This window comes from Apis dorsata, unplaced genomic scaffold (genome assembly GCF_000469605.1).
Source record: "Apis dorsata unplaced genomic scaffold, Apis dorsata 1.3 scaffold_137, whole genome shotgun sequence".
Taxonomy (NCBI): Eukaryota; Metazoa; Arthropoda; class Insecta; order Hymenoptera; family Apidae; genus Apis; species Apis dorsata.
The window spans coordinates 237,362-248,816 of record NW_006263429.1 but is presented as its reverse complement, the minus strand read 5'-3'; the positions used below and the strand labels follow the sequence as shown (position 1 = coordinate 248,816).

General features: G+C 30.2%; 6 protein-coding genes across 8 annotated transcripts in view; 4 read left to right on the top strand and 2 right to left on the bottom strand.

The window, feature by feature from the left end:
- The window catches only part of LOC102679240 (probable 28S ribosomal protein S23, mitochondrial), a 1,478-nt gene extending 1,224 nt beyond the window's left edge, over positions 1–254 (bottom strand). The window contains exon 1 of the mRNA XM_006613289.2: positions 209–254. Within this exon, the coding sequence (XP_006613352.1) occupies positions 209–252 (44 nt within the window). The 5' untranslated portion in view covers positions 253–254. The remainder of the gene's footprint in view (positions 1–208) is intronic.
- Positions 255–381: 127 nt separating this feature from the next.
- LOC102678891 (deoxyhypusine hydroxylase) lies at positions 382–1,817 on the top strand. The gene is made up of 3 exons (XM_006613195.2): positions 382–861; positions 960–1,280; positions 1,421–1,817. The coding sequence occupies exons 1-3, from the start codon at positions 582–584 to the stop codon at positions 1,729–1,731; spliced, it is 912 nt and encodes a 303-aa protein (XP_006613258.1). The 5' UTR covers positions 382–581; the 3' UTR covers positions 1,732–1,817.
- A 212-nt stretch (positions 1,818–2,029) lies between these two features.
- Positions 2,030–2,795, top strand: LOC116185252. Its single transcript, XM_031509331.1, has 2 exons — positions 2,030–2,393; positions 2,472–2,795. Exons 1-2 carry the CDS (start codon positions 2,224–2,226, stop codon positions 2,695–2,697), a joined length of 396 nt encoding a protein of 131 aa, XP_031365191.1. The 5' UTR covers positions 2,030–2,223; the 3' UTR covers positions 2,698–2,795.
- Positions 2,796–3,810: 1,015 nt separating this feature from the next.
- LOC102679103 (facilitated trehalose transporter Tret1-like) lies at positions 3,811–6,530 on the bottom strand. The gene is made up of 3 exons (XM_006613288.2): positions 6,435–6,530; positions 5,385–5,836; positions 3,811–5,074 (listed from the first exon to the last, which is right to left on the bottom strand). Exons 1-3 carry the CDS (start codon positions 6,514–6,516, stop codon positions 4,226–4,228), a joined length of 1,383 nt encoding a protein of 460 aa, XP_006613351.1. The 5' UTR covers positions 6,517–6,530; the 3' UTR covers positions 3,811–4,225.
- A 1,807-nt stretch (positions 6,531–8,337) lies between these two features.
- Positions 8,338–10,453, top strand: LOC102678345 (globin). Of its 3 annotated transcripts, none has more exons than XM_006613192.2 (4): positions 8,338–8,436; positions 8,986–9,153; positions 9,773–9,998; positions 10,315–10,453. In XM_006613192.2, exons 2-4 carry the CDS (start codon positions 8,996–8,998, stop codon positions 10,444–10,446), a joined length of 516 nt encoding a protein of 171 aa, XP_006613255.1. In that variant the 5' UTR covers positions 8,338–8,436; positions 8,986–8,995; the 3' UTR covers positions 10,447–10,453. The 3 variants fall into 3 exon arrangements, with proteins under 3 accessions (XP_006613255.1, XP_006613254.1, XP_031365189.1); XM_006613191.2 differs by having other exon boundaries at positions 8,349–8,470; XM_031509329.1 differs by having other exon boundaries at positions 8,353–8,470; positions 8,826–9,153.
- Positions 10,454–11,263: 810 nt separating this feature from the next.
- The window catches only part of LOC102678203, an 11,683-nt gene continuing 11,491 nt past the window's right edge, over positions 11,264–11,455 (top strand). The window contains exon 1 of the mRNA XM_031509332.1: positions 11,264–11,289. Coding sequence (XP_031365192.1) covers positions 11,264–11,289 — 26 coding nt within the window. The remainder of the gene's footprint in view (positions 11,290–11,455) is intronic.

The window sequence follows — 11,455 nt, the reverse complement described above, 5'->3', positions numbered from 1 at the left end:
TATGTAATGTATTAATTATTATATATAATAATATAATTAATATAACTATATTTATATATAGTGTAATTATATAATTATATAATAATATAATATTATTAATAGATAATTCATTATAATATAATAATAAATTATCTATCAATAATTTAAGAATATAAATTTTAACCTATTTTATAATGATTTAAATTTTTAAAATTAAAAGAAATTTTACCTTGTAAAAATTGTTCCAATTTTTTCTGTTTTACTTTGCGCCATATTTTAAAAATAGAATTATAATTTATAAACTAATTTTATGTATATATATAAGTTTTTACTTATTATGAACATATATATATATATGTATACTAATAATTAATGCGCATATAAGTACAAGCCTTACGGTTTTGTGTTATCTTTTTTTCAGAAATGTTAACTATTCGATATATTCATTTTTATACTTAACCTCAAAAGTGGTAGTATATAATTTCATGTGTAAAAATTATTATAAAAAGTGACATCGTATATATTAAATAGTGAAATAAGTTTTACAAAATACTAATAAATTCTAATAAATTTATATACTTAATTGATTTGATTTAAAAAATATGTTGGAAGTAAATAAGAATCAAATTTCTGCAATTGGCCATGTCTTAAACGATCAAAATCGACCACTAAAAGAAAGATTTCGTGCTTTATTTACCTTAAAAAATATTGGTGGAGTAGAAGCTATTCAACAAATTCATAATTGTTTTAAAGATGAATCAGCTCTATTAAAACATGAACTTGCATATTGTCTTGGTCAAATGCAAGATTCCCGTGCTATACCAGTTCTTATTGAAATATTAAAAGATACTACACAAGAACCAATGGTTCGTCATGAAGCAGGTTTTTATCATATATTAGATTAAATATCATATGTTTTTATTTTTACTTTTTATTTTTATTTTTGTTTATATTTTTAAAAATATACTTTTTTGTAATAGGTGAAGCTTTAGGTGCAATTGGAGATTCAATTGTAATACCTATATTGGAAGAATATAGCAAAGATCGTGTTCTAGAAGTTGCAGAAACATGTCAATTGGCATTATCTCGTATACAATGGTTAAAATCAAATAATAATTCAATTAATTTACAAAAAAGTCCTTATATGTCAGTGGATCCAGCACCACCAACAAATATTACCGATATTAAAAAATTAAAAGAAATTCTTTTAGATGAAAATATTTCTTTGTTTGAAAGATATAGAGCTATGTTCTCCTTGAGAAATATAAATACTCCAGAAAGTATTCTTGTTCTTAGTGAAGGTAAAATAATGATTCATTATTCTTTATAATAATGCTTTCTATAATAATTATTTATTTATTTTCTATTTTATGTAATTGTATTTATAATTTGTAATGTAATTTATAATTTTAAAAATGTAAAAATTTATTTGCAAAAATAGGTCTAAAAGTAGGAAGTGCTTTGTTCAAACATGAGATAGCTTTTGTTCTTGGACAACTTCAAAAAGAGATAGCTATCCCACATTTAGAAGCATCTTTAAAAAATACAGAAGAAAATGAAATGGTGCGTCACGAATGTGCAGAAGCATTAGGTTCCATTGCTACTCAAGATTGTTTCGATATTTTAAACAAATATTTAAATGATAATAAAAGAGTTGTAAGGGAAAGTTGTGTAATTGCATTGGATATGTGCGAGTATGAAAATAGTTCAGAATTTCAGTATGCTAATACATTAGGAAAAGTTATGGTCTAAAATTGTATTTTATATTTATTTCTTTGTAAATAAATAAAAGTTTATTCATGAAATAAATTTTCCTTAAAGTCAATATAATGAAATTGTTAAATGTCGTATAATTTATTATATATTATATTAACATTTAATTATATTAAATTATATTAAATTAATTATATTAAAATTTACTGATAATATTTTATCTTTATTGCCAAATTAATTAAATAGAATATGTTTCATTTGATTTATTGATTTTCTTTTGTTTATAAGAATTTTTAAGTTTTGACAAAAAGGAAATTTTAGCATATAATTAAAATAAGAAAATATGCATATTACAACCGCTTTTTTTATTTTTTTGAAAGTTAAGGAATCTTTTAAAAAGATTCGAAGAGAACGAAATTATGATAAAAATAAACCCAAAGTTTGTAACAGGTTAAAAGTGATATTCAGTTGTACAAATATCACATATGTCACAAAATATCAAAATATTTCAAGTATTTAAAAATTTAAAAAATGGGAAATTTAATTACTTATCCATTCCCGTATCTCTATAAAAAGAAACAAGAATGGCAGGAAGAAAAGTATGTCAAAAGTATTTTTACAATAGATATCAAAAAAATTAAAGAAATTTGGTCGATTGTAGAGAGGGATAGCATGTATTATGGATTTGCACTATGCACTATGTAATTATAATGTTATAATAATTTTTGAAAATATAATTATATACTTATCAATTCATTTTATATAAGCTAAACTCGCAGGATTTTTAAAACTCATCCAGAATACGTGAAATATTTCGAAGATACATCACTTCCATATTTCGTTCAAGAAGCAAAACTTAAAAAAAAATTTAGGAATATATGCGAAATGTTGTGTGCTTTATTTTTGAATTATGACAATACATCAATGAAAAATGATTTTCTCGGCTACATTGCTATGGTTCATAAAGATATGGGATTAACAGTTTTTGATTTCGAAGTTTGTTAATTTTTATGTATAAACGCGATAAAAAAATTAAATTAATTAAATTTACAGAATTTTACATCAGATATATTAGATATGTTAATACAAGAGTTACCACACATGATGACAAAAGATTACATTATAGCACAAAAAATATGTTATAACGATGTATGTAATTTGATGATAAAATTTATAAACAGAAATACTAAAAAAATACTTGAAATGCAAAATGTACATACATCCAAAAAAGTATGTATACTCTTTTTTTGAAAGATCTTATTATATTATTGTATCATCTTATCTTATTTGTCATATTGTAAAATTAAGGGTGAACTTTGAATAGTGTTTTAAGGGTGAAATTGATCCAATGTCACAAATTTTTTACGGCCATCCATTAAGTTATTGGGAAGATAGAAAAGAATATTGGAATGATAAGAGAGATTTATGGATATCATTGGAATCAGATATAATTAATTTTAATTACCATAATGTACTAAAAGATGAAAGATATTCTATAAACGACAAAAAAAATCGTAGGAAACAATTAAAAAAAAAATTATCGAAGAAAGAGGTAAGTTTGACGCATATGAATGAATAAGTAACACAACAAATATTTTAAGCCATTTTATGCCATTTTTAATTACGATAATGATTTAGATAGAACTTAACATTTAAATTTTTTTAATCTGAATTTCGTTTTATTAAAATTCAACATTACAAATTTTATCTTATTTTACTAAATGATTTAATTTTATTCTATTCTAATTATCGTTAAAAAAAATAACTAGCAAAAAAAGAAAAAAAAATATATGAGCCAATTGGTGAGAATCATTTCATAATTATTAATAAATAAAAGCAACTGCTTTTAGATTCAGATTTTTTTCTATGGAAATTATTCAAGAGATAGAATAAATTTTTTTTTTATATTTCCCTATTTATTTATTACATAAATGATATTTTACTATTTTATGTATATTTTATGCAAGTACAATATCCGAAAGAGACGTATTAGCGTGAATTTTTTTTCTCTTAGATGAGATATGAATCTGATAATAATGATGATTATGTCATGAAAACAATACAACAAATTTCTTTGGAAGGTATAAATATAGTTTTATATATTTAATAATTTTCATATTATTTTTATTCTTCCTTTATTATCTATCAATCCAATTGTAAGATAAAATTTTTTTATATCAAAGATGCAATCAAAAAAGTGATAAAGATGACACCAAGAGAACGTAAACGAATGCATAATAAGCATTTTTAATGTAATATTTTGGTAAGCCACACAAATTATATAATTACAATAAATGTGTGAATAACTTTTAAAAATTTTTTCTATCTTCCATTTTTATTTTTGTTTTGTATTAACATTTCATGAAATTCGTTTTTGATCAAATTCACATACGCGAATACATTCGAAATACTTATCTTCTCGAAAGTTCTTCTCTAGGCAATTCAACAATTTGAAACAGAGATTTCAACGATATAAAGAGAACCATAGATGAAAATTGAATAAATAGAATGCAAATCATTTATTGTCTTTTCTTTATTTCTTCTTGTGTCCTTTTAATATTTCCTGAATCTCGTTAAAAGATTTGCACGATGTTTCCGGTAATGCTATGTTCAAGATGATGCCGATTATAAATTCGATAACGCCAAAGATAAGAAATATTACGTATCCATATTTGTCGCTTAGAAGCCGATAAACGTTATACACGATTATGAATAATACGAATCCAAAAATATTGGACAACATAGTTGCCCAATTTTTTACATTTGTCGGGAAAATTTCCGAAGAGACTACATACGGGATTGAGGTTAAACCATACGAGAAAGTAAGAAAGTAAATCGCAAGAAAGACCAATGGGATCATGGAATAACTGCTGACTTTTATCCCTATATGTTCGACAAAGAAATAGGCACCAATCACGAGAAGGCATACAACAGTACCGTACGTCGATATTAGGAAAACAGTTTTTCTGCCGATTTTATCGACGGTAAACGCGGATAATAAGTTGGAAACTAAAAACATCGCGCTTATTATAAGAAGAAGATAATCCTGTTCGAATTGTACATTGAATTTTTTAATCAAATCGCCGCTGTTGAATAAAATGGCTGCGAATCCTGACAATTGTTGAGCCGCCATCAGCAGCAATAGAAGTGTCAGTGCTTTCCCGTATGGTGTTTTTTTGATGCCGTTTAAATTTTCCATTTCTATCAAATTTTTTATCTTATCTAATTCTTCCTTATTGTTCTCCCTGCGTCTTAGCCATACCAAAGTTAATGCTGCGGATTTATTGTCGTTTTTCTTGTAATAATAATAAGGTGATTCTGGTAACCATGGCATAGTTAAGAGAAATATGGCTATCGGTATTAAATTGATAAATGACAGAATCTGGAAAAAAATACAGTATCGTTAACGATTACATATTTTTGCATACTTTCATGTACAAACAAAACTATTTAAACATTACGTCATCTTAAATTTATCGTGAATATATAATGCATAGTAAATAAATTTGCACAAAGTCGCGAGTTGACAAGCGAAAACATATATCAGTTTCGTTTTTTTTTTTTTTTTCTTTTTCAGAAAATTGATATCGCTTGCTTATTCTCAGAGACATTTTGTCGTATAAATACACAATAATACACACAACAATCGTTACGATTTCGATGAAAAATTTTAAAAAATAAATAATTCTTACCTCTCTCTTTAAAACTGGTTGAAGACCGAATACGAAGACGCATCCAAGATTAAACATGAATGATAACATAGTGTTACTCGCTCCTCTGATTCTTGGCTCTACCAATTCTCCTATATACAATGGGGCCATGGAATACAAGGCACCGACCGATATACCAGATATCAGTCTCGCTGTTAAAATTTCAATCCAAGAATTCGCGAAACAGGTGAGCAACCAACAGATTATGAATGGTACGCTGGTCGCGTAGAGGAACCATTTTCTGCCGATAACGTTCAGTAATAAACCGGATAAAATTGATCCAACAATGGCGCCCACCGGTATCGCGTTAATTATCAAAATTCCATCATTTTGACTTATATGAAAATTGGAAGAGGTGCTTTCATCTTCCAACTTTGGAACAGCGATCGTTGGCCAACCGGCGGAAATTCCGGCGGAGAATAATGCTAGACTAACTGGAATGAGAATAAGAGATGTAATTAAAATATTTCTCAAATTGATATTCGAAAGCATCGCATTATCAAGACTGCGATTAAACATTTTTTTCATTTAATTGAACTCAAAAAAATAGATAGATACGTTTTTATTCCTTTCAATGATAATGATGATGTTTTTACGAATAAATTTTTCTTTTTTTCATATAGGGAAATAGTATTCTAAATAATGAAACTTTAAACATTACTAACTTTAATATTATTATTGCATATAAAAAACGTAGGAATATTTAAGTTTTTTTAATATTTAGTTTAATTTATTTCACATTTCCTTCAGCTCTGCTCGAAGAGCACACTTGGAATTTTTTAGTTCTTTGCACAAAAAATTTTGAAAAAAATCAATAACATGCTTTCAAATTCCTACATTTTAAGCCATATAATCACGCTTTCCAAAATTACAAATATCCTATTTAGATAATGAAAGTGTGCTATTGCAGAGTTAATAAGAAGAAGATTTGCATTTAAAATTTCTTTATTGCCAAAATCGACGAATTTTTTTTCAATTTCGTTTCATAATAAAAACAAACAAATAAACAAACAAACAAAAAAAAATTCATACCTATAAAACTTGATATTAATTGTAAATGAATCTTGCTATTATTTTCCTGGTTAGCTTCTATATTCGATTCGGCATTAGTCATATTTGATTGTTTTTCTATTTCCCTGAAAAAAAATTTTCTTAAAAAAAAACGTAAAATTTCATTATTTTACGCGATGAACAAAGATCCAATTTAATTCGAACGATCATAAAGTATAGGGGGGGGGTCAAAAAATTCGAAGAAAATTTTGAAAAAAAAAAAAGAAATTTCGAGAAACGTTTCGATCGCGCTGGCTCGTAATCTTTTCTTTCTTCCATGCGCCACGTACGTGAATCGCATGGAAAGCGATGTTGCAATTTTCAACCACCTGACAGGTGCGCATTAAGCGCTCATTTGTTACAAGGAAGATGTTCATTAATCGACGCACGTTTAAACCGATGCGCCCTTTAAGGATTTATCGTCTTAAGAATTTTTAAATTCTTAACTCGCATTTCGACACGCATTATACATCTCTCGATCTTTGTCTCTTATTCGTATTATTTTATTTCTCCGCGTATCTAAACGTACAATTTCTTTATTTACATCTTTTCTCATAGCGATAATCCTTTGGGTACCTCTCGCACGATCGAGCCTTCGTCCCGATATAGTTCACGGAATGACGTCAACGAGAGGGAAATTTATAGTCAGGATTATTATACGGACATCGATCACGAACGTTATGCCTCTCCTATCCTTCGCTTTTTCTTCTTCCAATTTTAAGAAGGAAGTTGGAATAATTCGACCAAACTCTTCGATCCATTGATCCCCAATCAATTTAAATCTTAAAACGATTCAATAATTTTTAAATGAAGTACTTGTTCATTGCCTTATCGTTTATTAAGAAGCAACTTTGCTCTTATTAAAAAAAAGGAAAAAAAAAGAAGAAACAAAAATAGTGCATTTAAGTAATTAAAAAAAAAAAAAAGAAAAATATTTCGTCGTGATATTATTATTCCACATGAAAAGAATAATCATAGTAGTAATCAAAGTAATAAGATATAAGATGTGTCTTTGAGCAAAGTACTTCGATAAGTACTTCGCATGCGATGCATCGAAAACTGATTTCAATCATCAATTAAAAAAAAAAAAAAAAAAAGAAAAAAAGAAAATATACATTCGAGAGTTACGATAAATTAACAATATTTCAACAATTACGCGACAATTTATCGCGCAATCACGACATCTATATTTTAACAGATAATTTTCTCCAGATTAATTCTTTTTTTTTACCCGCGTCTCACAGCTCTTATCTCACGGATGACGATCCTCAATTTTATCAATTGATGTTTTATACAATTGATCGTAAAAAAAAAGAAAAAAAAAAAAATCCTTTTTACGCCCCCCCCCCCCTCCCCCTCCCTCTTCTCTTTGAAGAAAAGAATGGAAAGAGAATCGAAACGGGGGAAGGGGATGGACGCGTTGTGAACGAATTGGCGATAGCGCATCGATGCATCCGCGCAAGGATGATCGATTAAAACTAACGAGGCTGCCATATCGAGATAACTCGATACGAATTAATTAACCGGATGTCACCCGGGTGGATCGTAAAGCAATTTGGGGAGTTAAAACGAGAGAGAGAGAGAGAGTGAGCTTGGCCATTCGTCGCTTGGTCCTCTCTTCTCCCCTCCCCTTTTTTAGGTCCAACGATCGAACGATCGAATTCGAATTTCGGAACCGAAAAGAAGGAAAGAGAAAATGTATATATATATATACATATATATACGAGAGTTCAGTGACCAAACAGGCGTTAACCAAGTCGAATAATCGGTTAACCGATTTAACCGGTTGGCCGCTGATCGTGTAAAGAGAGGCTTTAATAATTTTAATCATTTAACCGCGTGGCCATTAGCCGGTGGCGGAGGCGTGTTGGCGGAGGGGGTGGATTTAAAATAGCATTAGATAGGCAGTGGCCGTCAGTCGGGCACGAAGAACGAGTAGTCGGCGTCCAACCGTGTCAGCGATTGAGCGAATTGAAAAACGACAGTACGTGGCACGTGACATATCATACAGAATTACGGTAAATTGTGGTGGCTCGCTGTATCCCGACCGTGTTTGATAACCGGCGATCATGACGTCTCACCGAAATCTCTCGAATTTATTATTAAATAAGATCCGCCATTCGTTCTATCTTCTTCTTTTTCTCCTCCTCTTTCTCTTCTTCTTCCTCTCTTCCTTCCTTCCTTCCTTCCTTCCTTCCTTCCTTCCTTCTTTCTTTCTTCTTCCCCCCTCCCTTTTTTTATATCCTTCGAACGTCTCTCGTCAATGCTCTCTAAAGATAAATGTGTCACGTGTGTATTGTATGGTATAATATCATCAGACAAGCATTATTCGTACCGAATGTTTTTTTTTTTTTTTTGCCTTCGATTTCGTAGGAGGGGAGGAGGAGGAGGAGGAGGAGGAGAAGGAGACTCATTCCTCGCCTGTTTCCGACTCGAAAGGAGTCCCTCCCTCTTTTTTTTTTTTTTTCCCCCTTTCCTTTTCTTTCTTTCTTTTCTTTTATCCAACGCGCTTCGCAACGACGATACCCAACAGACGAGGAGCGATGGGAACGTTTCTACGTTTCCTCGGGATTTCGTCATCGGACGATAACAGGATCGATCAGGCGACAGGGTTGACCGAGAGGCAGAAGAAATTGGTGCAGAACACGTGGGCAGTTGTCAGGAAGGACGAGGTGGCTTCCGGGATCGCCGTGATGACCGCGTAAGTTTTGCTTTTAAGAGCGGGTGTATGCGTGCGTACGTGTGTGGCGCGTAAGTGTACGTGCGCGCGCGCGTGTGTGTGTGTACTCCTTTTATTATTAATATTATTATAATTCGTAAAATCGATTTTAATTCGTGATCGTATCGTAATAAAGGGAAATCGCTCGAATGGAAATTTTCATGAGCTCCAATTATTGTAAACGTTTATTTATCTTTTATTATATTTCTTTTATTTTATTTTCTTTTTTTTTTTTTTGTCTCCTTAATCTCGAGAAACATGTTGTCTCTCGAGAATATGAAGTTGCATTATCAATAACCTTGGTCGTGACGATGATGTAAAAAATTGATAATGTGAAAAAATAAGAAAGATAAAATTATTCTTCATCGTTGCAATTTTATGTTATTTCTTTTTCTTTTTCTCTTTTATTCTCGTTTATTATCTTTTATTATCTTCAATATCGATATGATTTTTTTCTCAATTCACCCTTTAATCATGTCTTATCCGTTCTTGAAATTTCGACCGAAATTTCCTATCTCCCGAACATATTTTTTTTTTTTTTTTTTTTTTCCCCCTTTTCCCTCCTGACGATCGATTTATCCCAACGAATGACGAATTTCAGATTATTTAAAAAATATCCGGAATATCAGCGATACTTTACCGCTTTCATGGACACTCCCTTGAACGAATTGCCGGCTAATAAACGGTTTCAAGCTCATTGTGCCAGCGTAATTACGGCCTTAAATAATGTTATCGATTTCTTGCACGACCCAGGATTAATGGAGGCTAGCCTAATCGGTTTGGTAGAGAGACATAAAAAACGCGGCCAAACGAAGGAAGAATTCCAGGTACGAGAGTGAAAATTAGAATATATATATATATATATATAAACATGAAACAGAAAAGAGATTGCTTTTGACTTTTATCACGGAACGAAGAATTAGAAGATCGAAACACCTTTCTCCTTTCTATAACGATTATAAAATTATCAAATATTCGTCGAATATTTTTTTATTTATCAAGACGATCTTTTTTCTTTTTTCTTTTTTATATCTGAAAATTTATTTCGCTTTGAAAGAGCGAACTCGACATAACAAATATATATAAAACGATAGAAGGGGAGAAATTTTTTTGACAACTCTCTGTTTTTCCCCCAATTTCTAGAACTTGAAGGAAGTGATGCTGGAAGTTCTTGGCCAAGCGTTGGGGAAGCAATACACGCCGGAAGTAGCCGAGGCGTGGAACAAAACTTTGGACATGTTGTTCGCGAAAATATATCAAGTTTTCGCTTCTTGAAGAACGAGACGAGTTTACATCCGTTATTATTTTTTTTTTTTCCTCTCTCTCTAATTTGATCTGTTAAAAATTGTATATATAATAAATAACGCGTTATCTTACTTGCACGATTAAAAGAAATTAAAAGAGAAGTTGAAAGAAACGAGAAGAGATGAATATTTCAAAAGTTTGATATTCGCGTATATGGAAATATATATTTTTAAAATGATTTTTTTGCACAATATATATATATATATGTATATACGAATATTTTACGTTATTTTGTGTACCTTGCGTTGTGCTGTCGCGCAACGTTGAAACAAATTGATATATTTTAATTAAAGAAATACGAAACTGTTTAGAACGGATGAATTTATTTAAATTGACTTGAATTTAAAAAAACTAATTTCTTTTATCTTTCGCTTAAATTTTCGTTTCTTTTTTTTATCAGCTTCCAAATAAAGCAATCTTTGTAATAAAATGCGATCGATATTTTTCATCGATTCACGGTGTTTCCTTGACTTTTTTGAAATTCAAACTGTATAATTTGCAAGATGAGAAATTGATTATCGTGGGATATTTTTTTTGTTTTTGGATCCAGCCATATTATAAATATCGGCACGATACGAAGAAACGATCGATCGATCGATCGAATTTAGACGAGCGATATCGAGAATAAAAATAAGAAAGAACGAAGCAGATGCGAAGTAGATGGTGGATACGAAATACTTACGCGATAGCAAATGTGACATATTTTTTCTGTATCAGCGTTGAGTTCCGAAAGTTCAACTGTCATCACTCAAAATTCTATTAGAACACTATTCATATGCGAGGTGATATGCTATTAGAAGACGAAAGCGAAATGTTAGAAATGTTGTGCACAAGTTTCGAGCCAGTATACACGAGAATCGAGAACGTTTTCAACTTGGAAATGCGGTGGAACGAAAACAAACGAGAATTAGAAACGATATCTACGCGAAACGTGGAAATTTGTTTCGATACGCTTTCGATAAATTAAACACGAATTCGA

Coding starts and splice junctions, on each gene's coding strand:
- LOC102678345 (XM_006613192.2), top strand. CDS start 8,996: ATGGGAACGTTTCTACGTTTCCTCGGGATTTCGTCATCGGACGATAAC. Junction 9,154..9,772: donor GGGATCGCCGTGATGACCGC/GTAAGTTTTGCT, acceptor GACGAATTTCAG/ATTATTTAAAAAATATCCGG. Junction 9,999..10,314: donor AAACGAAGGAAGAATTCCAG/GTACGAGAGTGA, acceptor CCCAATTTCTAG/AACTTGAAGGAAGTGATGCT.
- LOC102679103 (XM_006613288.2), bottom strand. CDS start 6,516: ATGACTAATGCCGAATCGAATATAGAAGCTAACCAGGAAAATAATAGC. Junction 5,837..6,434: donor ATTAATATCAAGTTTTATAG/GTATGAATTTTT, acceptor TTCTCATTCCAG/TTAGTCTAGCATTATTCTCC. Junction 5,075..5,384: donor AACCAGTTTTAAAGAGAGAG/GTAAGAATTATT, acceptor ATTTTTTTCCAG/ATTCTGTCATTTATCAATTT.
- LOC116185252 (XM_031509331.1), top strand. CDS start 2,224: ATGGGAAATTTAATTACTTATCCATTCCCGTATCTCTATAAAAAGAAA. Junction 2,394..2,471: donor GGATTTGCACTATGCACTAT/GTAATTATAATG, acceptor CTAAACTCGCAG/GATTTTTAAAACTCATCCAG.
- LOC102678891 (XM_006613195.2), top strand. CDS start 582: ATGTTGGAAGTAAATAAGAATCAAATTTCTGCAATTGGCCATGTCTTA. Junction 862..959: donor AATGGTTCGTCATGAAGCAG/GTTTTTATCATA, acceptor TTTTTGTAATAG/GTGAAGCTTTAGGTGCAATT. Junction 1,281..1,420: donor TATTCTTGTTCTTAGTGAAG/GTAAAATAATGA, acceptor TTGCAAAAATAG/GTCTAAAAGTAGGAAGTGCT.